The sequence below is a fragment of the Perognathus longimembris genome, chromosome 4 (assembly GCF_023159225.1).
Source record: "Perognathus longimembris pacificus isolate PPM17 chromosome 4, ASM2315922v1, whole genome shotgun sequence".
Classification (NCBI taxonomy): domain Eukaryota; kingdom Metazoa; phylum Chordata; class Mammalia; order Rodentia; family Heteromyidae; genus Perognathus; species Perognathus longimembris.
Genome location: NC_063164.1, coordinates 39,581,731 through 39,608,746, shown reverse-complemented (window position 1 = coordinate 39,608,746; position 27,016 = coordinate 39,581,731). Strand labels below are relative to the sequence as shown.

At 34.8% G+C, this 27,016-nt stretch overlaps 1 protein-coding gene across 1 annotated transcript in view; it reads right to left on the bottom strand.

Moving 5' to 3' along the window:
• Tfpi (tissue factor pathway inhibitor) overlaps positions 1-27,016 on the bottom strand; it is a 62,608-nt gene that overhangs the window by 13,787 nt on the left and 21,805 nt on the right. Inside the window, exons 2-6 of the mRNA XM_048345120.1 lie at positions 15,808-15,930; positions 9,746-9,943; positions 7,208-7,247; positions 4,472-4,647; positions 3,582-3,677 (exon numbers count right to left, since the gene is read on the bottom strand). Coding sequence (XP_048201077.1) covers positions 3,582-3,677; positions 4,472-4,647; positions 7,208-7,247; positions 9,746-9,943; positions 15,808-15,928 — 631 coding nt within the window. The 5' untranslated portion in view covers positions 15,929-15,930. The remainder of the gene's footprint in view (positions 1-3,581; positions 3,678-4,471; positions 4,648-7,207; positions 7,248-9,745; positions 9,944-15,807; positions 15,931-27,016) is intronic.

Here is a 27,016-nt window from a genome sequence, read left to right as displayed (position 1 = left end):
ATTTGCAAAATTATCTTCTAATAACCAATAGACACTAAAATAATTCTAAAATGCTTTCCTATGTGAATATACTCTAATTAATAATATAATATTAATAGTTATATTAAAGATTCAAGTATTAAATACTTAAGTATTATTAATCAAATAATTTTAATAAAGGTTTTTATTCATTTATGTTACTTTTCCTGTACCATTAATTACAACTTTAAGAGATTAATAGGATTTCAACAAAACTAATAAGCATAGAGAGCCGTACACATTTGACAAAACCCTTGTAAGGATTTTACCTTAATAAAATCCTGTGACATGTTTCTATGGGAATCAGAAACTAAATGTCCTTAAACTATAGTAGAATATATCAATAAAATTGCAAGTGTGTTAGATTTTTTTTCTGAGCTGGGTATTGAAGAGTTGTTTATACATCTCTGCAAAGGCATTGACAAGTCTCTCTGTTTTAGATCATGCCAGAGGGACATCTTATTCCTTCTTTCAGAGATCAAACAGTCTTAAGAAGGGAGTTATTGTTTCATTGCCAAACTCGGAACTTTAAGCCACCCTTCCTGTGTCAAACTTATCAGGGTAGGTTTTTTGTTTGTTTGTTTTTATGTTACATAATATTTATTATACTACCCTTTATTTTTCTAATGAGAAAGGTAATAAAACAAAAAAGGATACACTAGATTGCCATAAAAAGTATCAAATTGATTAAAAGAACATATTGTAGGCATATAATATACCTAGAATATAGTCTTCTGAATAGAGATATTTGTTTTAATTCTATATGGAGTTACTGTGAAAACATTATCATCTTTAAAATGTGTATTATTACTGCCCGGTGCCCGTGGCTCACCCTGTAATTCTAACTACTCAAGAGGCTGAGATCTGAAGATCCCATTTCAAAGCCAGCCTGGGCATGAAAAACTATCAGGTTCCTATCTCTAACCAGAAAATAAGGAGGGGTTCTGTGGCTCAAACTGGTAGAGCACCAGCCTTGAGCAAAAAGAGCTCAGGGACAGCACCTAGACCCTGAGTTCAAAAAATGAAATGAAATTAAAATAAGTTAAAAATACACATTATAAATAAAAATCATTATTAATACTTTCTTTTAAATTTATGTCATCAATAATTCACTGCTTCACTAATTATTGATTTATTATTTATCACCATTTGTCATTTTTTTCCCAATATGTGTTTTCAGAGAAGGCTAGAAGAATCAGAAGGTATGTAAAACTCACTACCATTTTTTTTTCTCACACTTCTTTATGATAGTATTTCCATGGGGAAAATAGGAACTTTATAAAACTTCAAGGTAGAACTATCCCCTAAGCTACTACATTTAATAATAAATGACTGACTAGTTGCTCTTAAATTGGTATTGAGTTACATAAGAGCTATCAACACATTAAAAGCTTATTTTCCACTTGAAAATTTTACATATGTCATCTATATCATTATATGTACAAATACATTTTCACATCTTTTACAGGATAGTATTTAGCATGTTTTTGAATATATGATATTTATATATGTATAAAACAAAATACATTTAGGGCAGGGAATGTGGTTTAGTGGTAGAGTGCTTGCCTAGTATGCATGAAGGAAGCCCTGGGTTCAATTACTCGGTACCACATGCACAGAAAAAGCTGGAAGTAGCACTGTGGCTCAAGTGATAGAGTGCTAGCCTTGAGCAAAAGAAGCTCAGGGATAGTGCCCAGGCCCTGAGTTCAAGCCCCACGACTAGCAAAAACAAAACAACAACAAAAGAACAAAATACAATTAAAGTATAGAGACCTGGAGAGAATGAACCTGTTTAATTTTATACACAAAAGAAATCATCATTTAAAAATATGATTTAACTTCCTCTGAATTTGAATTTATTCCTCTGATGGCATCTAAAAACCTGAAAGCAGTTTGAATGAACCATATGGCTTAACTCCCCATGAAAGTTTGCATTCCCTTACAAAATCTTAACGAAATATGTATTTTAGATTTCACACATTAACTGTTAGGCTTCAGTTGGGTTGAGGGCTATTCAGAAGGTCAAGGAAGAGAGAAAAATGGAGTATCTGAAGTGGACAGGACATAGAGGATGGTGTGTGTACACAGAGATTAATGCTGCTTTCACATGGTATTTCAAGTACTGTGCACACAGAATGCTCCCTCTTCTTATGCTTCCTAGTCCTTCTGTAAGCATATTTCCAATTCTCTGCATGATATTAAGATGTGGAAAACAGGTTATGGCAAGTCTTGTGGATGATAGGATCAGTTTAAGAATAAATTGAAACCGGGTGACAGTAACTCATGCCTATGGCAAGTCTTGTGGATGATGGGATCAGTTTAAGAATAAATTGAAACTGGGTGTCAGTAACTCATGCCTATGGCAAGTCTTGTGGATGATGGGATCAGTTTAAGAATAAATTGAAACTGGGTGTCAGTAACTCATGCCTGTAATCTTACCTACTCAAAGGGCTGAGATCTAAGAATTGTAGTTTGAAGCTAACCCAACAGACAAATTGGTGTGACTCCTATTTCCAATTAACCAGCAAATGAATGAAAGTGAAGGTGTGGCCTTTGGTGATAAAGTACCAGATTTGAGCAGGAAAGCCAAGCTAGAGTATAAGGCATACATACATATATACATACATGCATACATACGTACACATGGCTAAATTGAATGTTCTCAGTTTTCATCCTAGATAAGTGCTAGTCAACCCTTACACTCTTTAAATACATCTGAGTAAAACTTTTTGCCTTCTGATTATTTGCTTAACTCCTGGGCCGAATGCTATGTTTTTCTTGTTTGTTTTTAATAAGATAGAAGGTATAACCTTAATTGTCTTTGCTATTCTGGTGCAAGTTTACATGTGACACATTGTCTGGGTTGCTTCTCAGCAAATATCTCCAATTTCTGTAAGAATGCATGTGATTTTGTATTTAGTTCAGATTAAGATTTTGTATTACAGCAATAATTTCCAGCTTTCTACATTGTTTTGAATTGTTTGGCAAGTATCGCTCTCTGGTTATGTCTTCTAGTTCATTCACCACTAGTTTCTCAGCTCTACATTGAGGAGATCTTTCCTGGATTCTTGAAATCTGATAAATATGTGCATGGTAGAAAGGAAACTTGCAAACTTGCAGAGGCGGAGAGAGTTCCCTCTAGAGATCAGCTCTCTGGGACAGTTAATCAGCCAGCTTCTCACCTGCTCTCTGGCCCACACCAGACTTTCCCAGTGTCAGGACTATTTAAAAGCATGTTTGAAGGCCTTTGACATGCTACATTAAGACCGATAATTCCTAGTGCTATTTTGTAAGGTAAATTTGGCAGAGTTAGCTACCATGTGAAAGTTTTTCATATGACACACCATCAAAAGCCCACTTCAAAGCCTATTTTAAAAGAGATTAGGAAAAACATCACTTTGATGACATCAAATGTCTTAAAGACTTGCATCCCGGGGTTTTAACATACCCATTATTAAATAAAAACAAATATTTTGAAAGGAATCATTTGAATATATTATCTGCTTTTACTGTTACCTTGGTTGTGTTTTTCCAGAAGCAGTAAAAATAAATGTGTTTCTTACCCCAAAGCTTGGGAACTTTAGTAGGCTGAAGAGACAAAGAGTCATATTTTACAGTTTGAGGCTCGGTTCTGTAAACTTCTACTTGGATATCATTTGCTAAAAAAAAATGAAAACGACAACAACAAAAAACAAAACCAGGAAATTAAAATATAAAAACATCATCATAATTTCCTATTTGTACATGCAAAATAAATAAGTTGTGCTAGGAAAAGTAGACTTATTGCAACTTTCATCATACTGCTATGTTAAATTAGCAAATAGTGACTTTTTTTTTTTTTTTTTTTTTTTGCCAGTCCTGGGCCTTGAACTCAGGGCTTGAGCGCTGTCCCTGGCTTTTTTTTTTTTTAACTCATGGCTAGCACTCTGCCACTTGAGCCACAGCGCCACTTCTGGCTGTTTTCTATATATGTGGTGCTGGGGAATACAAACCAGGGCTTCATGTATATGAGGCAAGTACTCTTGACCAGCCCAAATAGTGACATTTTAATACACATAAAGTACTTATGGTAATATCATAGATCTTGGATACGAAATGTAACATAATGTCTAAAGCCACCTCTTTCATAAGTTTTACTAGCCAATAAAATGTTTGAGTTTGAGTAGCTGTTTCCAACCAACTATTTACCCTCAAATTCTTATAAAGTATTAGAATTTTGGCCATCCTATAATTTTGCCAAAATTATACCACACATTGTGGGGGGGAAATAAATAATGTTCCACAAAGTAATATGATGTTTATTTAACAAATTTTATTTGTTTAACTATTTTAGTGTTGTTGTTTGTTTTTTTTTTCCCTTTAAAAACCTGAGGCAATGGGAAAGTTCCCTGAAATGCCCTGTTTTATAATAATAGCTGAAAATGGACTAAGGTAAGATGAGAAATGAACTTACGTTCATTTTCACAGGTGCTTTTGCATTCTTCCAATGTTTCAAAGTTGTTTCGGTTTCCTAGGCATCCACCATACTTGAAACGTTCACATAGCTTTGTTTGATTGTTATAAAAATATCGGGTAATATAACCTCGGCAGATACCCGGATCTTCTTCCAAAAAGCAGAAAAATGGCTTTGCCTAGAAATAAGGGGAAAATGTAAAAAAAGCAACCTTCTTTTTTAAAAACATAGAGTTATTTCAATGAAATATATAAATAACTGGTTCCTATGTAAAACAACAGTTTGCAAAGTTTACAGAATAAACATGAAGAAATATATCGTATTAAAGGTAAATAAAATCGGAGCTTAATTAAATAAACGGTGAGAATAAACTTAGTATGTCATTGTATCACATACCATTCTTGTTTGGGAAGTACAAAAATGCTATTGAAAATTTTGGTTTAATTATTTCCCTTCAGTGTGACACAGTTAAAGGAAGAGCTTTGAATAGGGCAGGTTTTTGAAGCTTGGGCATCATTCGGGAGAGCAGTGTTCCTTCATGAAAAATGTTCAAGCTTGAAAGCTTGGGAAGGAAGATTTGAGCAGGCTGAAAAGCTGCCATGGCTATTCTGGGAACTTCCTGAATTCTTATACTGAAATTAATATCTTTACTAGGGATGATCTCCATCACTCTGTTGACTCTTTTTTCCCCTCTCCTGTTTCCAAGCATTGGAATGAACCAACAATGCAGAGGCAGAAAGGAAATACATGTTCAAGGATTAGCCAGGCTTTTGCAAAAGTTTAATACCTCTTCTTTGAAAGTGCTCCAGACCAGGCTAAACACAGCTGTCCTCAAAGCTGTGATACTGTGCCCTGCATTGCAAACTCTATCTGCATGCAGGAGGAAAATTGAGCTGATTTTCAAATGTATTACAGTCAAAGGGCTTACTTTGTTCCACTTTTTTGGGACAAAGTTACAATTTCCCATGGTCCTTGAAACTATATTACTATAGTAGCCAAAATAAACGGTGGTATCCCTTTATACTTAAAGCAACTTGATCTTCTATTTCAGGGAATGAATGTCCACAAGTGTTTTACTATAAAAAGAGCCCAGGCTTAGTGTTAGTCATATCTGCTACATTTCAGATCTGCAGAAGTAATCCCTTATAAAAAATGATTTTTATTAAATGGGACTTTCTATTTTAATATAGTATGGGATATGTTTACTATGACTTCTCCAAGTACTATTTATTTGTTTCTTTGTCTATTGACTTATGGTGTTTTTGTTGATTTGGGGGAATATACTGAGGTTGAACTCAGGTGCTCCTTTGCTACGACTCTAGTAATGTTTTGTTTTGCTTTTTCCCCTGCTTATTTTGATAATGGAGTCTCATTAAGCTGGGCTGGCTTAAGTAGCCAGCTATCTTGCTTGACTCTTACTTTTTAAAGTGAGTGCTATTTCCTATGGCACCTCCTCTTTGAAGTATATTTATTCCAACTGAAGTAATTGTATGCATTTATTGTGTACAACATAATGCCTCAGAATACTTTACCTATATATTGTAGAATAGTTAAATCTAGCTAATTAACATAGCCATCATGCAGATTACTTTGGTCCTAACAACTTACTATCTACTTTTATAGCACACCTCAAGGATACAATATGGTTATTAATTGTAACCAAATTAATATAAGATAAATTATTTCAACTTTTCCTCCTCTATAGCTGTAACTAGTATAATAGTTGATTGGGGACCAATACGTCTCCAGCAGCCAGACTCAAATCAACTCAGTTTCTGACAACCACCATTCTACTCTCTACTTTCAGTTCACTCTTGTCAGATTTCCTATATAAGTAAGAATTTTCTGTTCCTGTCTAATTTCACTCAACATAATGTACAAATATATCCATATCTGGTAATGACAGATTCTATCTTTTCTGTGGTTGAACAGTATTCCTTTATGTATAATAGGCCATATTTTCTTCATCCATATATCATTGATAAACACGGGTTCATTCTATATCTTGGCTATTCTACAATAATTCTGCAGAAAACGTGGGCCATTATCAAAAGACAAATTGACTCTAGTGATGGACACTCAGCCTGGGCTATCTATTGAGTTCAAGGACAGTCTGAACTATGTAACACAATCTTGTCTTATAAACAAAAACAAATGCCAATCCAAAAACAAAGGAAGTTTTTATTATTCTGATGAGAACACTTTTTTCTTGTTCTGGTATTTACCAAAAATTAATTGCTGTCATTCAAAAAATAATTTGTCCTGAAATTAAAAAAAATTGTGCACACAACATTAAATAATGTTGCCAGAGTAAACTGCTGTTAAACATGCTTATTGGCTTTTGCACACTCAGACACATACATATATCGGTTTAAGGACATGTTAGATGAATTTTCCAAAGCCACACAGTTCTGACATTCATAAAGCATTGGAGATCAGAGACAAGTAAAGTATGATTTAGCAATATCTAAATCATTATCTGTAAATAATTTAGTAAAATATCTGGTGTGACTCTACATAATGAGTAGCCTAAACAAAAATATTGTGTTGTGCGAGTCTGATGGCAGGCACAGCTGGTATTCAAGCCTACCATACCACATGACCACACCTCATTCCTTTTTGTATCCACTGAAATGAGTGTTATCTGGCTTTATGATTAACCAAAAACAAAGAAAACTAAGAGATGACTATCTGGACTTCTTAAAAAAATGCTACTCACTCATACATAAATACTTACCCCCTTGCAAATTCTTCTCTGCAGCGATCTTTGAGTAATCTGCGAAAAAAAATTGTGTTAGAATCCATATTGTAATATAATCTTGAGCTTAGCAAATCATTTATCATCACTACATCATTTATTTTTACAGGTACTGGAGCTTGAACTCAGGTCCTAGGTGCTGTCTCTAAGCCTTTTTCTGCTCAAGGCTGGCCTTCTACCACTTTGAGCCATAAGCTTCTGGCTATTTTAGTAGTTATTGGAAATAAGTCTCATGGGAACTTTTCTTCTCTGTCTGGCTTCTAACCACAAGCCTCCTCATTTACTCAGCCTCCTCATTTACTAGGATTACAGGTGTGAGCCACTGGTGCCAGGCTCAATAAATTATTCTTCTATGACATCTTATAAATCATATTTCTTATTATTTACCATAAATATTTTTGAATCATTTTATAATTATACTCTTATTTATTTTATTTTTGTGTCTATTAGGGTTTAGGGGAATCAAACTCGAGGTCTTTTGCATGTTTAATATATGATCTTCTACTTACATTTTTGAAGAAAGCTAATTAGTAACTGATTGAAAAACCAATATATATGTATACATACATATATAAACACAATATGCAGTACAATGTTATATGATGCTTTGGTACATGCATATATTGAGTTATGGTGACATGAGTTTAAACATAAACCTGTTTGTTCAAAAATGTATATTCCTTTCGGTAAAAACTTTAAAATACTTTCTTCTGGCTTTGATCTTTTGTAGTTTTTTTTTTTTTTTTTTTTTTTTTTTTTTCCCAGAGCTGGGGACCAAACTCGGGACCTTGCGCTTGCCAGGGAAGCGCTTTTCCACTGAGCCAGAGCCCCAGCCCTTCTTCTGGCTTTGAAATGTGCAGTGCATTATTGCTATCTCCACTCGCTTCACTGTGCAATCAGAACAGAAGAAGCACTTGTTCTACAAGATTTACACCTCGGTATCTGGGATTGGCCTTTGCTCCTCCTCCTTCCCTTCCTCTCCATCTCCCAGGCCTCTGGTGACTGTGATTCTAACTCCAATTTGATGAATGAGATCAGCTCAAGCAATCCTCTTTCTGTGCCTGAATTACTTCATTTCACTTGATGATCTTTATTTCACAACTGAAAGAATTACATTGTGTGTGTGTGTGTGTGTGTGTGTGTGTGTATAACTCTTTTATATATTGTTTGCAGAGCTAGAATTTCTATTTAGAAATATTTTCCTTTCCTTTTGCTATTATGTAGCTTTTCCTTCCTTTGCTTTTTTTTTTTAGTATTTTGGGATAAAAAAAAGTTCTTGTCTGCTAATTAACTCCATTATCTTTATTTACTATTTATTATTTATTTTATTTTATTTTATATTTATTATTATTTATATTTATTTTGCTATTTTATTATTTATTTTACTATTCATTATATTTATTCATTATTTACTTTATTTACTATTTAAGTACTAGTTGTGGATCATAATTGTTGTCTTAAGTGGTTAGCATTTGAGAAGAGGAGAGCATGTGGGTGTTTTTGCATATCATATTTTTAATTGGTAGACTTTATTTTCAACTTATTTTCCTTGCATCCTTGCTAGCATTTGTTTAAGCTATTTTGATTGAAATGAGATTGAATGTCAGTATTATTTTGATGAACATTTCACCTATAATCAGGGATGTTGCACATTTGTTGGCCACTTGAAATTTTGGGAAATGTCTGTTTAGCTACTTGCCCATTTATTGACTGGCTTATTGATTCTTTGGAGCTTTAGTCTTTGTAGCTCATCATATAGTCTCATTAGACCCTTGCCAGACATGCATCTGGCAAAGATTTCAGACTCTTTCGAATTTCTTTTTAGCTTAGTGACAATGTCCTTCACTGTGCAACAGCTTTTAGCTTAATACAGTATCATTCAATTCTCTCTCCTATTTGCTGAGCTCTTGGGATTGTATTTACTAATTTCCTGCCTATGCCAATAAATTCTAGTAATGTCCCTGCCTATGTTTGCAGCACTTTCAAGGTTTAAGGTCTTAGTTGAATGTCTTTGGTCCACTTTGAACTGGTATCTGTACAAGACATAGCACATGATATTGTGGTGGTGATAAAGATAAAACAAAGTCAATGTGATCAACAATGCCTAACCTGGTGGCTCACAGCTACCCAGAGCGGCTAAACTACACTTCTATCATTGCACTTAGAAAACTCTTCTGAAAACTTGATTTTCTCCCTCCTTTATTACAGGGAAGACAATAGGAAAATAAATGAACCTTAATAATTTTAATATAAATATTTTACTCTTTCTATTAAATAATTAAATTATAAAGATTTGATGTTTCATGTTAAATATATTCAGATTTATAATTGTTTTTGTTTAAATATGGCTTTAAATAACCCAGTAGTTCAAGCTGAAATTTGGAATCACGACTCTATAGTAAGAGATTTCTTTAGAATATTAAAGTCGTATTGCATTCCTTTATTTTACAACTATCAAATCAGTTTTCTACAAACAGAGCTAATAGCACTTGGATCATGGTTTCCTGAAAACCTACCTGGTATACAGTTTTCTTTGCACTGTTCCAGACTATCAAATCGATTCTTATTTCCTCCACATCCCCCGTATATAAATTCCTCACACTGCTGAGTGAAAATATTGAAAAAGAATTTCCTCATGAAGGCTTTGCAGGGCCCGTCATCCATCTTTAGTGCGCAGAAGGAATTCAGCAGTTTGAGTGGTGGCAAGGAGGTACCTACAAGGAAAATACAGAAAATGATGTGCAGTCCTTGCTGAGCACTATAGCGATATTCTTTCTCACTTTCAAAATACTTAATATGTCCTTGTTTTAAGAAAAATAACAACATAGTAAAACATGCTCACAGGAAACCATGGTAGTATAGTTACCTTTCTTCCATAAAAATATATAGCCAGTACATTTTCCAAATAGGACATAATTTATCCATTACAGTTTAATACTATTCAACTATCAAGAAAAAATAAAATACTTTTCCTAGATTCTGTTAATAATTGTTACCTAAATTTCTATTTAGTTGAGACAGAATTGAATAGTAGCTTAATAATAGTTTGATTCACACATGTTTAAATGCAAATATTGACAAATTTGAAATATATTACATGATATATTGTTAAATACTTTGTTTCAAATAAAATGAGTCAATTTATTGGATTTTTAGTTATGAAATGTGTCACCAAATAATTTATTTAATTTTACCACAGAAGAATTTCCTGGGAAGGATTATTCTCATAGTGAAAACCAAAGTTATTTATTCAATATATTTAATTAATTTAAGTTGTATTTAATATATTTATATATTTTTCAGAATGTAGATATGTGAATTATGATGGGCACTCATAACAAAACAAGCACTATATGAATGAGTTCACATAAACTTTGAGTTTATTCCCAAGGTGAATAATGTGTGTAACATAATGCTCTAAAATACATGTATAATCCTATCGGCAATATTTAAAAAACAGAGTAAAAGAAAATTATAACTGATGAAAGCAAGTAATAAAGACCAGAGAATGCCTTGTGCCATTCCTGAGCACTAACTATATTTCCCATGTCTGGTAATTTGTTATCCATCACTGAAAGGCATGTTTAAAGTTTTACATAAGATAAACAATATTTTCCTCTAGAGGGCAGTAATATTCTTTTATATTACAACAAATTAATGTAACCAGCTTAAAATATCACTTTAATGTGCTATAAAATAGTAAAATATGGTGTTACTTTAAGATTTTCAGGCAAACCATTTTAAATAAATGATAGTTCATGGGTGTATGATGACTAAGAAGGACACCACTGAAATCTGTGATTTTAAAACTATGTTTAATGTACATATCATAAAAGTTGGGTTAAATAGCTTTTTTATATAAACTTAGGATTTACCATTTTGCCAGTCCTGGGGCTAGGACTCAGGGCCTGAGCATTGTCCCTGGCTTCTTTGTGCTCAAGGCTAGCACTCTGCCACTTGAACCACAGCGCCACTTCTGGCCTTTTCTCTCTATATGTTGTGCTGAGGAATTGAACCCAGGGCTTCATGTATATAAGGCAAATACTCTGGCCACTAGGCCATATTCCCAGCCAGATTAAACATTTTGATTATGTATGTCAAGTAACAATGAATAACTAGACATATTTCAGTACTAATAATTAAATAATTGAAATATAACTATTTTATATTAGCACTTACAACTTCTATGCATACATTGACATTTTGATACAATTTGCTATATATGATTGTAATTGTTTTCGAAAGTGTGAATTTTATTTCAGCTACAAACACAAGCTTTAGTTTTTTTTTCTATTTATGTCAAAGTGATATACAGAGAGGTTACAGTTTCATATGTTAGGCCTTAGGTACATTTTTTGTACTATTTGTTACCTGCTCCCTCATTCCCCCCTCCCCCTCCCCTTTTCCTCTCCCCCCATGAGTTGTTCAGTTGGTTTATACGAAATGGTTTTGCAAGTATTACTTTTGTAGTCATTTGTCTTTTTATCCTTTGTCTCTCGATTTTGATATTCCCTTTCACTTTCCTAATTCTAATACCAGAATTCAAGCTTAATTTACAATATACAATTTCAATGTTTTGATGTATTTAATAACTAATCTGACTATTTTTTTTCAGTTGAAATAAATTGAGCCTGGAATGGTGACATACATCTGTAATACTTGTAATACTAGCTACTTGGGAGGTAGAAATGGGTTTGATCATGTTTGAGGCCAGCCTAGAGAAAAAAGAAAATTAGGAAGACTCTGTTACCCCATGAGTCAGATATAGTGGTACATATTTATAATCCTACCTACATCCACAGAAGGCATAGATAAAAAAGTGGTGGGCTGAAAGAGTCCCTCTACTGAGAACACAAGATTCTTTTCTAGACTTCAAATCTGATGAGGTAGAATTAACTTATGACAGACAATCATTAATGTATGGGGAAGCCTTCAGCACCAAAAACAGTTGTCATGAACTGGTCAGTTGGGAAGCTACAAGTTTGTTAAGCATTTTAGCTGAAGCTAAAAATCATATACATCTATACATGTGCATGTTTCCAATTTCCCCTTGGGTTATATTCAGTTGAAATAACATGACATTGATGCTTGTGTTACAGCTTTTTATACCTTTTTTCATTTTTACCAATAGCATAGCTTTCCTGAATTCCATTAATATCTATAACATATATGCAAATAATTTTGTCAAGATGTTCTTTCTGTTTTTTCTATGCAATAGACTTATGTAAAAATAACTGAATCAGTTTATAAATACATAGGTCTTGAAGGCATATCAAGTATTTTGATGTAAATTGACCTAAATTTAATATTATGTTAAATATCATCCTAAATGCTTTAAGATTTCCTTGAAAGATTTTGCTTTTCTTAAATTACATACGCAAATATTTGAAAGCTTCTCCCAAATGGCATGTTTGCAAACAACTGTGAATTTGCTCACATTGTCTAAATGTTGGAATGCCATAATTGATACCTTGAGCTGTGAAAACCTAGAATTTTGCTAAAAGCCCTTAAATAGCATATCTCACTCTGAAGCATATAGTATAAAAACACCATGAGTTTCTAAGCTCTGGGCACATTTTTGAAAAGTGGTAACCATTTGACATAATCACAAAGATCTGATCTCAGAATCACGCTGCTGTCGTTGTTCAACTAATTTCAAGGAATGAGCCAGGGATTCCAACGTTGTGACATTGTTAATTTTCCAGCTCTAAGCCACTAGCTCACAGATTCCTGTCACCATATAGGAAATCATCACAAATAATTTTATATAAGATAATTTCGGAGAAAAAGTTCATCAGGAAATAGTAAATTAGGCATTCATAAGGAGGGAAAGTCTATCAGAAAGATGATAGTCTTAGTTATTAAATGAATATCATTAGGGACAACAAATAATTTATCATTCTAGTTGATGACCTTTTGTGGCAATAACTACACCTGCAGACCAAAAACTAATTACAACTGGTATTAAGCAAATCCATATCTTATAAATCAAGGATTTATAAAAATATTCTTTGTCACTGATGATTCCTCTACGTTTTTATTATTGATAAATATAATTTTAATAGTCACACTGCCTTCCATTTTCTGTTTGGCAAGTTCAGCCTGTCATTTAACAATTTTGCCACAAGGGGGCGAGAACACACCAGAAAAGCAAAGGTAGTAATGCGAGTTTGTGTAGTTCCAGTAGTAATAGTAATAATAGCTAATTTTACTGAGTAATTATTGTATTCCAGGCCTTTTATAATTATATCACCTAATGAGCACAGTATCTTTTATGGGGTAGGTTTCATCTCCACTTTACAATTTGTAGAAAAACCTTACCGATAAAAACTAAATGTTTTCAATGTTTACTCTAAATTGATACACATAATTGATAGACCTAATTGATAGCTGTTACCTAAATGACTAAAGAGCAAGTTTTTGTTGTAAATTCTAAATAAGAGATCTTGTCACAAGCTCATAGAAGTAAAGATCTTTAAAATGGCATTGGATGCCTAATGTATGAAACTGTAACCTCTCTGTAATTCAGTATGATAATAAATTATATATATATATATATATATAATGGCGTTGGATAAGGCATATAGATTTCATAAGTTTCACTCCAGAAATTTTTTGAAAATTAATTTGTAATGCTCAATACAGTGTCAATGATGAAAACCAGAAAATTTTCATGTCAAAGGTTTTTAATACATTAACATTTTAATCACTCATACCCTTCCTTCCTCCAATCCTCCCTTTCCTTACTTCCTTTCTTTTCCCTTCCCTTCCTCCCTTCCCTTTTTCCCTTCCCTTCCCTTCTTCCCTTCCCTTCCCTTCCTTTTCCATCCTCTGTGTTCTGTTCCATTTTCCTTCGTTCGTTCGTTCGTTCGTTCCTTCCTTCCTTCCTTCCTTCCTTCCTTCCTTCCTTCTTTCCTTCCTTTCTTCTTTCCCCCATCTCTGTTTCTCTGTCTTTCTTTAGGTATATTTTGCTGGGAAAGTACTCTACTACTTGAACCATTTTGCCAGACCTTTTCGCTTCATTATTTTTTTCAGATAGAATATTGATCTTTTGCCTTGTTCGGCCTTAAACTACAATCCTCTTGGCTCTGCCACCTGGATTCGCTGGGATCACAGAAGTGAATCATCCCCAGTTGATCGTTGAGATTAGGTTTTACTAATTGTGTGTACTCCAGCTCATGGCCTCCTCCAAACAAAATCCTCCTCTCTCTGCTGACCAAGTAGTTCGAATTACCGGTGTGAGCCACTGCACTTGACTTAAGGTGGAAGTTAAGTTTGGAAATATTTTTGTATTCATTGAGGTTGTGCCTCATAGCTGGGCATAGTATGCTGGCATGGGGAAGCACTGGGTTGCTCAGTAGGACATATGGTACCTAAGTACCGTACCACCCCATACAAAAAGCAGGGATCCTGGCCTGATTTTTCATTTTCTACTTGATAAAAGGATTTTAATGTTAACTGTTGCGTATTTTCCATGGACCTCTCAGACCCAAGCTGTCCCTGAAAATATTATGATCACAGAGGTGCAGCTAGCTCTCTTCCATGGAAACTCTCTAAGGCTACCTGACATAATCATTTAGGAACCCGAGGTTTGTGTGAGGGGCTGCAGCCTACCTGGCCAAGGAGGTCCAGGATTACTTTCCTGAGACATCAATTTGAAACTTGAAGCAAATTTCAATAGAGGTACAGATAATAAGAAGATCATAGGACAATACCTTTCTAATTTAATCTAGCCAGATAGAGTGATGTCTTACATTTAATCATTTTTGTGATTGATTCTACATGTTTCGTGTCTCCTCGTATGAGTTATGATTTTAAGGCTTTCCCTGTGTGTTGAGATGCCAGATACAGAACTACATTTAATATTTGGTGTCAGATCTCATGTCATGTCTCAATTGTGAGAAAATCAATCTTGCCTGTGGATCTAGGGCTTGCAGAAAATCGAGTCCCATGAGGATAAAGATGGCCTCTCTCACTAAAGAGTTTCTTTCCTCTGGAAAGGAAGATACAGAGAGGTACCTTTGCCTTTGAACAACAACTAAAAAGTACTAGATACTGTGTGTGTAACAACCATATGGAGGTACTTATTTACATCCTTAATTTACATACTAAGATGTTCAGAGCTGGAGAAATTCAATATCTCTGGATCTCAAAAAGTTCAGGGAGGTAAAGTTCATGTTGATAGCTCAGACCTGTAATCCTTGCTACTCAGAAGGCTGAGACCTGGGGAACATGGATCAAGTTCAGGCTAGGCAGGAAAGTCTGTGAGATTCTTATCTTCAATTAACCACTAATAGGCCAGTGCACACCTGTAATCCCATCATTCTGAGCTGGAAGCAGGAGAATCGGAATCAGTTTGGGCCCAGGGATAGTAGAGTCTTGATGGAGTCTTCCTTTTAAAAGTAACTTGGTTATGGATAGAGGCTAAAAATGAATATATTTTATAAGAAATTTCCTAAGGGGAAAACAGCTATGTTGATATAAATTAATTTTCTGGCACAATCAAAATACATAACTGTTTTTATATTAAAATTGACCGTCTTGACTACCCCCAAATTCAACAGCTTCTACCATGTACCTGAGACGCTGGTATATTCTTCATCATCTTCAGGATTTTCACTCAGTGTTCCAGGAGCAAGACTGAGTAGCAGACATACAGAGGCCCAAAAAATTTGTTTTTTCTTCATTTTGTAAGACATTTCTGAAATGCAGAATCAAAACACATCCAATAAGAAAATTATTACTGTTAACCTATCTCTAGACTTGGTAGAATTCACAAATACTTCCCAACTCTAAGACATTTAATTTGTATGGATGCATAACTCTCTCCATATTATATGCAATTCCTATTTATAACATGTGTAAAACATTGAAACTAATGAACAGGCATAGCTTTAGGGCATTATTTAAATCACATTCAAGTGTATTTATTTCAATGTTGAGACCACAAACAAACAAATAGGTCTCATTGAGAGATGGAATAAATACAGAACAAAAACAAATAGGTCTCATTGAAAGATGGGGGTAAATACAGACCCGGATGGGCAACTGTGTACTGAAATCTCATTTCCTGAGCAATTGTACTCTCCATTTCATCATTCTCACCTAGTTGGGATTAATAATATTTTAAATGTTTTGCACATTTATTACATTGTTAACAAAAAATTCTATTTCTGATTTCTTTCGTTCTTTACTTTGATCCTTCTTCCAATAAGGAAATATATTTGCAGGAATTCCAGCTTTGTTTTTCCTTTGATCACATTTTACATCAAATTTCCTAACCAGGTTTTCAATGAGATTGGAGACAGAAAAAACAGCAGACAAAAGAAATGTCTCCCATTCCAGGCACTCCCTTCCCCAGGTTGTCCTCTTGCTGCCTGGAGTGTCATCATGCTCCACAGGAAAGTGACTGAGTAATGAACCACCATTTTTTTCCACTCTGAAGGAAACAGATTTCAGGAGGAGATAGAACCATTTCCTGTTTCAAAATGATTTAAAAGGTCATAGCTGAAGGGCAGGGAGGAAAAGAAAAAGAAAAAAAACCAAAACAATGAATTCTTAAAAAAAAAAAAAAAGATGATCTTTCCTTTGGATCCAAAGGTGAGAGGAAATGTCTAATGTTTAGGCAATTCCTGCCCAACCATTACTTGTTAGGAGGCAGGAAGAAAGCAAAGGTCATTCAATAAATACATGCAGCAGACACCCATCCCTAGACACAATGTGCACAAATGAAGATGCATATAGACTGAAAATACAGAATAAAGTAGTAAATTTCACTTTGCTTTGTTTCATTAAAAATCACTAGCAAGATGCATAATTTCTCAGGACACCTTGAGAAGAGTAATCAGTAATAGTGTTGTAAACTTGGTAATTGTGAACCCACAAAAATGCGTATGCATGTATAGGTCCATGATTTTGAAGAATCTTCCTACAACACTCCCAAGTTTTGTCTTATTTGCCTTCTACTCCCATTGGATTTGGTAATAAATCTAGTTCTGTTATACTAGAGAAGCACTTGTAGCAAGGTTCAGGTTATGCCTGCCTAAAGTGGAGTGAAATTAAGTCATGTAAATCTTTTTTTTGGGTGTCTGAATCTGAAGCCAGCTTGGACAAATTTACTCCAAATAGTTATTAACCAGTTTTCTAGGACTGGAAGGGCAGGTTTATGTTTATCTCAGAAACAACTAGTCCTGGAAACTGAACAACACCAGGAGTCCTCTATAGTTGCTGCTCTCCTTACAAAACTCTCTCTGAGTGTCGCTCCTCTTCTCCTCCTTTCTCTATCTTTGTCTTTCTACCTGTCCTCTCCTTCTATCTCTCTTTCCCCTTCTTCCCCTCCCCCCCCCCTTCCTAGAAGAAAAGATGGTCACTTTTACTTCCTGGATCTCAGAATACAAACATTCTTCCACCTGCCTGTGGGCTCTCCCCTTCCCACAAATCTCAGACAACTTGAAAATAGCATTGCTAGTTTTGATTTGAAAAAATAAGTGTCACTCTTTGCACTATATGAAGAACAGCAGTGTGAGAGACCTGCACTGATATAAAGGGTCCTCCACTAGGTTTAGTGGATCCTAATCCCACCAGGTAATAATAGCACACATTTTATGGGAATTAAATAGTTGTTGTTTTTTTTTTTGGGGGGGGGGGCGTAGTGACATTGGTAAATGTAGTTCCCAGAAAGAAGAAATTGTTTCTTCTGGAGTAGGGGGAGATTATTGTATTACATAGAACATAGGTAAAATAATTTTCACCAAGTACAGCATCTGCTGGTATATAAGGATATTTTAAGGAGTTCTTTCTGGGATTATGGTTCCCAAGAGTAAATATAGGAAAATATTTTCACATAGCTTTAACTGTAAAGAAGCTTTTTATCTTCAAATCATTTGCACATTGCTTTTTTCTTTCATTTGACAGACCTTTGTGTTTAGAGAAAAGCCAAACAGAATTGGATGGGATCCTAGAAGGCAGGTACTTGCTTTTTTAAAACTTTTTTCTTTTTTTTTTTTATTGTCAAAGTGATGTGCAGCACTGATTCGCCTAATGGGATTTCCCAGGATATATACTTGAAAATTTTTGTTTGTTTGTCTTTGTCGGTCATAGGACTGGAAATTCAGGACCTGGGCCTTGGATGTGAGCTTTTTTTACTCAAGGTAACACTCTACCATATTGCGCGACAGTGTCACTTCTGGCTTCTGGTGGTTAATTGGAGATAAGTTTCATGGACTTTTCCTGCCCAGGGCGGCTTCAAACCACAATTCTCCGATCTCACCCTCCTGAGTAGCTAGGATTATAGGAGGGTGCCACACTGGTGCCAGGCTTGAACTTTTTTTTAAACAAATGATACAACATTTTCATGCGTTCTGGATGTCTAGTACTATATGTGATGCATAATTATACATGGTTTTTTCAGTCATATCTGAATAGGCTGCTGGTAGGCAATAGTTCTGTTGAAAAAAATCAATACATGGCACATTCTGCAAACCCTGTTCTCTCTACAAGTTTTCAAAGTCCTTATCCATTGATACTCAAAACTATTTTTGAAAGTGCATTATTTTATCCACAATCAACTCATGGAAGCTATTATCACTTGTGTAATCTCCTCCAATTCCTGGGAATTGATTTCATTTTCAGCACAGCATAGTCCTACTGACAACTGACAGCTTTAGCATTTCACAATGAATCTTGGACCAGTGCTTTTCTTTCATTACTGACTTTTACTCCACATTTCCCAGTAAATCTGAAGTCAATAGTCAGCTGCCATCTGGCTTCAAGTCTGGGATATCAGCAGCATTTTCTTTTCTCTTGACATAATATTGACTTCTGGGACTAATGAATTAATTTGAACAACATAGGAATTTTAGAGGATGTTCAAAACTCTGGATAAACCTAAAGTTAAAAACTGGTGGCCTCAAAATGCCTCCCAGAACCTTTTCTGCCATGACTTCTAGCTTTTTGATTGTATCATTTCCAATTCATAGTGAAGTCCACATACTTTTAGTAAGATGCCTCATTACTGGAATTTGCCTGATTTTGTTTTACTCATAAAACCAGAGCCATGCATTTCGAAGGCTAAAATCACAGAGGTAAAGTACTTTTATTGCACCATAACAAGAAGCAGCTGATATTGATTTTAATAACCTCTCTTATACACCTCAGAGAAGTTATGTTTCTGGCTGTGGAAGGTTATTCCCCACCCTCTCAGTCCCATACTCTACTCTTTGGAATGAAATCACCATGTAAAGACCACATAGGGCTTGGGAAGTTATGTTTGCTGTCTTTGAGGTCAGAATATATGCATAAGCTGGAGTTCTTTTGAACTAAACATTTTTTTCTGATCTACTTTTATTAAATTAGTCAAGTGTTTCCTTTGTATCAATTGGGACTCATAGATATTTATTTTATTCTATTTATTATAATCTGATATTATTTTCTTTATAATGCTTCTCAAACTGTCTCTTCTTTTGACCAGTGTGTGTGTGTGTGTGTGTGTAGGGGGGAGCACTTCTTTGACAGAGCTCCATCCATTATTCACTGATGCTAAAATACTTCACGCCTACATTGAATATTTATTTATTTTAATTCTAAAATCATTTATGTCTCCAGTGAGTCCTGATTTCCTCTATTGCTTATTGGTTTAAAAATCAAGGTCTTGTGTACTCAGTCTTATTAAAGAGAAGGACTGAGAGAAACGATAGCCAAGCAATGATCAATCCTTCTCTTTAACAGATTAAAAATATATCATTTTTTGCACTATGTATCACATTACCTTATCTTTTATATCTGAATATCTTTATATGATTGGCTTTTTTCATAGAGAAAATGTCCTCATGTTTTGTAATAGCAGGATTTCTTTAATAAGACTGAATACTTTTCCATTATATGGATATAGCATAATTCTTTATCAATTAATATATTGATAGTTGGGTTATTTCTATATCTTGAACTGTTGGGAATAATGATGTTATGAAAATAATAATCCAGAAATCTGAAGATTTTTATTTCAGTTGTTTATGGTTTATACCCAGAAAAGGGAATGCAAAACATATTATTGCTACGTTTAATTTTTTGAGTAACCTCCATTCTAGTTTTCATAGCTGCTATATACTTTTATATTCCTTCCAAAAATATCAGAGATTTCATTACTCCACATCGTAGTTTTATTTTTAGGTAATAGCCAGTTTACCAAGTGTGAAGTAGTATTTCTTTATACTTTTTTAAAATTTAATTTGCCACAACTCAATGTTTTTGAGAAAGTTTTCACAGTCACCTGGATTTTCTTTTTTTTTTTTCTTCAAAATAAAAATTTATTCAATCTGTAACAAGAACATTGAATCTGCACATTTGTGCACAAGTTCACATTTAAAAACAGCGGAGCACATCAGCAATAAAAACTCTATGATACAAGTGGAACATCCTAACCACCAGGAAGATTAAGGAAGGAGATGAGACCACTCTATATTCTGCTTCAAATGCCTCAAAAAGTTCCCAGAGATTCCAGGGAGCACCTGCTTTATTTAATAAAATGTGAGCATCAAAGTTTGGGGTAGCCTGGGGCAAAGGTAACAGTCGGTGGGAGAGTCTTCTGGACTTGTTTTTTTTCATGTTTAGAACAAGTCCTACAAAATAAAGAGAAAAAAAAAAAAAACAAGAAAAGGCACCTTTAGCTATGCCAAGCAAATCAAAAGCCAACAAAGCATAAAACCCAAACAATTCCAGGTGGGCTTCTTGATTAGGAGGCATTTCAGGGTCAGCTCTGCATGTGTACCCAGGATGCTGCTACCAGTATACTCTAGGGCATGGATGGCAGCACCAGTCCTATACCTCTTGGGAGAATCTTCAAGCTGATAAGGGTGAGTCCAGTTTAGAAATCCTTTTCTAGATCTCTGGGGCATTGAGAACATGAGGCTGGTTCTGTTTTCATAGCTGAAGCTAGGCCCAGCTATCCTCCACTTCCAGGCTGAAAAAAGATACAGAAGCACCTTGCAACAGCTCATCAATGGCGTCAAGGGACCTCGATCACTGGGAGTAAGGAATGTGCAGCTTCCATCTTTGGAAGCAGGCCTTTCCCTAATACAAGTATGTTGGATGAGTTGAGGCAACAAATACACTTATGTCTAATACATGCTTTGATCTTTTAGTTCAGAAGGGAAAACAAAGTCCACAACGCTTTTAAGTTGGATGGTGCTGAAAACAAGTAAAATTTCATCTTGTCTACCATCAAAAAAGGAAAACAAAATTAAACAAAAACATACTACCCATTCACCATCATGACCAGCACTATTAAGACACACCACCACTTAGGAAATGATGACTGTTGGATGAGATACAGGATATGGATGGTAGTCAGCTCCAGGCTTTACCCACTTATCCACAGGGCTGACATTATGGCACTGCTCCGAGTGAGGACTCACAGGACAGCCAGGGCCTGGGTGCCTGGAGGACTGAGTGGCCAATGAGATGATGCATATTTTAATACTCACAATGTAAGCAAAGTATCCATAAATTGTCTGAAAAAGCCAAAAAATGGCTTTATTTGAAAATGCCCTTAAAAATGACTCTTTTTGCATAATGCTTTCTTAGGGGAAAAAAACCAAACCCAACAGTTACTTTCACAAAACATCTTTACTCAACTAGATCACTTCATGACTGAAAATTATTCAATAATTGGGGCCCATGAACAGGAGGGGACCTCAGAGCCCGGACTGGAACCCTCAGGCTGTCCTTGGAGTTCTTGGTAGTTTCCAAAGTGAGGAAGTACCATTTGGGACAAAGGTACAGAATGAGGAAAACACTAAAGAGCCTGCTAAGGCTGAGATGCTAGGAATGATTCCAGAACATGTTCTCAATTGAATTTGAAAGGCAACCAAAATGGGGAGAGATGATCACTACCTTACTACAGTGCTAAGTGTCTACTATAGTATATGCTACTGCTAAGTGTTTCTGAAAATTAAGATGCAATGGGGTTTCTCTCCTACTGATCAGGTAACCATCCAGGTACAACTGGAAGCCATGTGCTCTGGGGCTTTTACCCCATGCACTGAAATGTCACCACTTTTTAATGCACATGTCCACTTGTGCAAGCATGCACACACAAACATTCCTCCAGAGTTACTGAGAAACTAGAGTGATCTTAGGAAAAGAAAAGAAGTCAAATCCCGAGCAAGAGTACAAACACTAGACAAGAGGTCAAAGTTTTCCTGCTCAGTTCTGTTAATTTGCCAAACCTGATTCACCTGGATTTTCTTTTCAAAGAAATGTGTTTGATTTTGTTTGCCCATTGTTAATTGTCTTAAATTTTGAGCTGTAAAGTAGAAGATCTTTATTATTTTGGTAAGGACCTAACATGCAAATATATTCAGTCCTTTACACTTGCAAATCCAGCAATGGATTTAAAGTATTCAGAATATGTGTACTGAACATGCATAGAATTTATTTCTTGTCATCATTCTGGAACAATACATTGTAACTGCTCATATAATATTTGTATCATGTTAGGCATTATAGTTAATGTAGATATTAGTCAAGCCACATGAGGCAATATGTTGGCATAATATGTATACTGTTTTCCATTTGATATAAAACATCAGAGAATCTTCACATTTGGGTGTCGTCAGGGGATCTAGAACAAATCTACATATCCAGAGGGATGGCTATCTATGAATAACTACTACAACTCAATGATAAAAACAATAAACAACTCATTAAAAAGTACATAGTGCATATACTGAGACATTTCTCTAAAAAGATGTTCAGATAAACAATAAGAATTATAAAATAAGAGTTGGGGATTTCGCTAAGTGGAAGAGCACTTGTCTGGCAGATGCAAGGCCTTGAGTTTGGTCCTCACCTCTAGAAAAAGGAAAAGAAAGATGCTGGTATCATTATTCAACAGGAAAAGGAATATAAACTGCAAGAAACAACTTCACACAACAGTATGATGGGTATAATAAAAAAATATCATTCTACAAGCATTGGGAAAGATTCAACTCTCATATAGATTTATGAACAAATGGAAAACATATATACACAAAATGTTCACATAATTGTTAATGGAAACATTATTTTAGACCTTAAATGGAGACACTCCAAATGCTCACCTAATAATGTGAGTAAAATAAACAAACATTCATTAAGTATTAGTTATATTGCATATGAATGAATCTTGCAAACATTATGTAAGTGAAAGATGCTACTTTTGAAGGAACAAATATGATTTCATTTTTATCAAATAAGCAAAAGTAATAAATCTATAGAGACAGAGATTATTAATGTTGAGATAGAGATAGGAAGACAGTATTAATTCACCTGAACCTTCTTTGTAAAATTCTAAAAATTGGGGGCTGGGAATATGGCTTAGCGGTAGAGTGCTTGCCTCGCATGCACAAAGCCCTAGGTTCGATTCCTCAGCACCACATAAACAGAAAAGCCAAGAAGCGGTGCTGTGGCTCAAGAGGTAGAGTGCTAGCCTTGAGCAAAAAGAAGCCAGCGACAGTGCTCAGGCCCTGAGTTCACACCTCAGGAAGGGAAAAAAAAAATTCTAAAAATTCTTCTCAAATTGGATAATAATTCTGTAACTCTGATCATGCTATATCAATCATTGATTTACATATTTTAAGTCTGTGAATGTCATGGAATATTATTTATAATTCAGCCATTTGAGAAAATCAATACAAAACAAAGAGCATTATTTCTCTCATTCCATAGCTTGTCTTCTCCTTTGCTGATTATTTTTATTTTGGTTTTACTACATAGGTTTGTGTTCTAATAGTCAAGAAATCATTGTAGGTCAACATCAAGAAACTTTTTATTTATGTTTTCTTCCAAAAGTTTCACAGTCTCAGGTACTATGCGTAATAGGAAAACTCACAGAAACAGAGTACAGTAGTGGTTGCCTAGTCCTGGGAACTGGAATAGTAGAAGAAAAGGGAATTTGCTCAATGCCCATAGAGTTTGCTTATGCTAGCTAATAACTTCTAGAGATCTTTTGAAAAGCCTAGTGGTTATTGTTCAAAACACAATGCTTTAAGGTTTCAGAGAGTAGATTTATGCTAAGTGTTCATATGATAACAATTTTATACATGTCTGTTCATGGTTTGGTAGCTCATTCTTTTGTATTAAACACAAATTCTTTTTTGTGTGTAGACTAACCACTAGGAGAATAATTGCTATTTCTGATATTAAGACTGGTTACTTTAATAAGAAATTAACCAAGTGTGTGTGTGTGTGTGTGTGTGTGTGTGTGTGTGTGTGTGTACGTGTGTGTGCGCCAGTACTGAAGTTTGAACTCAGGGCTTTGGCACTGTCTTTTAGCTTTCCCCTCAATGTTAGTGGCCTTATCACAAGAGCCCCAGTTCTCTTTTTTGGCTTCGTGATACTTAATTGGAGATAAGTGTTTCATATGCTTTCCTGCATGGGCTTGCTATGAACCACAATTCTCAGATCTCAGCCTCCTAAAGTAGCTAGGAATGCAGCTACTGGAACCCTGTGGACCCATCTACTTAAAAAAATTATACTATTTTGCACTTCTACCTGCCTTCAAAAGAGTTCTTTTACATACAGTTTTACTAGCATGTTGATATTCAGCTTGTTGTGTTTCAGCAATTCTAATGAGTGTCTTCTTGCATTCTATTATTGTTTCAATTCTCAGATCTCCAGTTATTGTGATAAGCACATTTGCCCTTTGTATATTGCCTTTGGTTAGGTTTTTGTTCAGGTATTTTCTCCATTCTTAAATTGAACTCTGTTTCATGTTGACTTTCAAGAATTTCTTGTATAATTTTAATAGCTTCCCTTTATTGGAAAAGAGGCTCATGGTTAGCTTTATACTGCTGTACTTTGATTCTGTGCTGCCTGTCAGTATGCTGTTGTACTCTCAGTGGACTTTGTTTTTTTGTCTTTCATCACTGTTGTATCAATGTGCTTGGAAATACAAGATTTAGAGAGTCACTATCTTAGGTTTATAAAATGTTCAGTATCTCGTAGATACTGAACATTAGAATATTTTCCTGATATTCCTGAAAATTAGAAAGTTTTCCTTGATATTTCAATTAATTTCCTGCCTTAAAGTTATTCACCACATATTTCCCTACTCATTCTTATTTTCACTTTCTTTCTATTTGATTGATGTTTTATTGTTTAGACTCTTGTAATATCATTTACATGTATATTAAAAATGTATTATTTTTCAACCTTTTAAGCACTAAGTAACATATTCTTCATTATGCATACATAAGAATACTGTACATACAGTACATACATAAGAGTACTGTAAATAATTAAACCCCTCATGCCTATACTCTTCTACTTGGCTTGTTTGAGACATTCAAATTCTTCTTGTTATAGTAACTTATCACAATAAATTGTGACAGTATATTCAAGGCTGAGTTGTCTTTTTTTTCTGTTTAGTAACTAAATATTCAGTCTATTTCCAAAAATAATTAACTCAGGCTATTAGTATTTTAGAAGTTGAAGCATGTATAAAATATTTTCCTCCATAATTTTTGATGCTCAAGCATAATGTTTATGCCAGCATTATTAACATGTCACCTTGATTGTTTCCATAGGCACCTCTTTCTGAGGCATTGATTGGCCTGGGATTTTTTTTTTTTTTTTTTTTGCCAGTCCTGGGGCTTGGACTCAGGGACTGTCCCTGGCATCTTTTGCTCAAGGCTAGCACTCTGACACTTGAGCCACAGCGCCACTTCTGGCCATTTTCTGTATATATGGTGCTGGGGAATTGAACCCAGGGCCTCATGTACATGAGGCAAGCACACTTGCCACTAGGCCATATCCCCAGCCCGGGATTTTCTTGTTAAATCTTGTTTAATTTTAATTTGAATCTGATTTAAAAAAAAAAAACCAAGGATAGATTATATAGCTGTGTTAGTGATTAGCCAAGAAACATATGAGGATAAACGTTAAGACTGGTATCCTCAGCAAATTGAAACTTAAGAACTTTGTGAGGAACAATGCTTCAAATGGTGAAACCTCAGGAGATTTTATGAACTAGAAAATTTTAAAAATACACATGATATGGTATGTTTTTTGAAAAAAATGTAGGATATGTGGAGATAAGTCACATCATAAATAAAGAATATTACAAATAAAATTAACAAGTAGAGTGTAACAGAGGATCAGATTGAAATTAACAGCATTGTTTTGTCAGTGAACCTGAGGAGAAATGGGCACAAAGGAGACATTTTGAGTTAACTATTGATTAAATTGAGTAACCAGGTGGATAAAGGTTAGGAAGAGCAGAGTATTCAAGGATATCCTGAGAGAAGAGTTGTGTTAGTCATAATACTTTTAAATTAAAATATGTATTGTTTTGAGTGAATATTATGGACATATTCAGTGCTGGAAAAATTGAAGTGATAACTTTTGCCAGTCCTGAACAGGAGCATTAGAGACATGAGGCAGGAGCTGGGAGAGATTTCTGGGAAGCAGATACACAGCCAGCTGCTCTTCATGTTTGTCTTCCCAGTCTCTCTTGCACTCATTGGGTTTATATTCACTGTCTGTCAAACTGGTGATTCTTAAGAGATCAGGTTCATTCAAGTTTTGGTACTTTAAAATTGTTCTTTACTATTCTGGTAGCATTCCTAATACAGAAATTATTCTTTCCTGTTGTGGAAACATTCTACAATAAACTAGAATGACAGTATTCCTTCTTTAACTCAAGTCAAATATGACCTCCTCCAAAAGATTTTTGAGTACCATATTTGCAAAGAAACCATACCAACTTCTCCATCACTTTCTGTCACCATGGCCTGTTTTTATTCTTATGT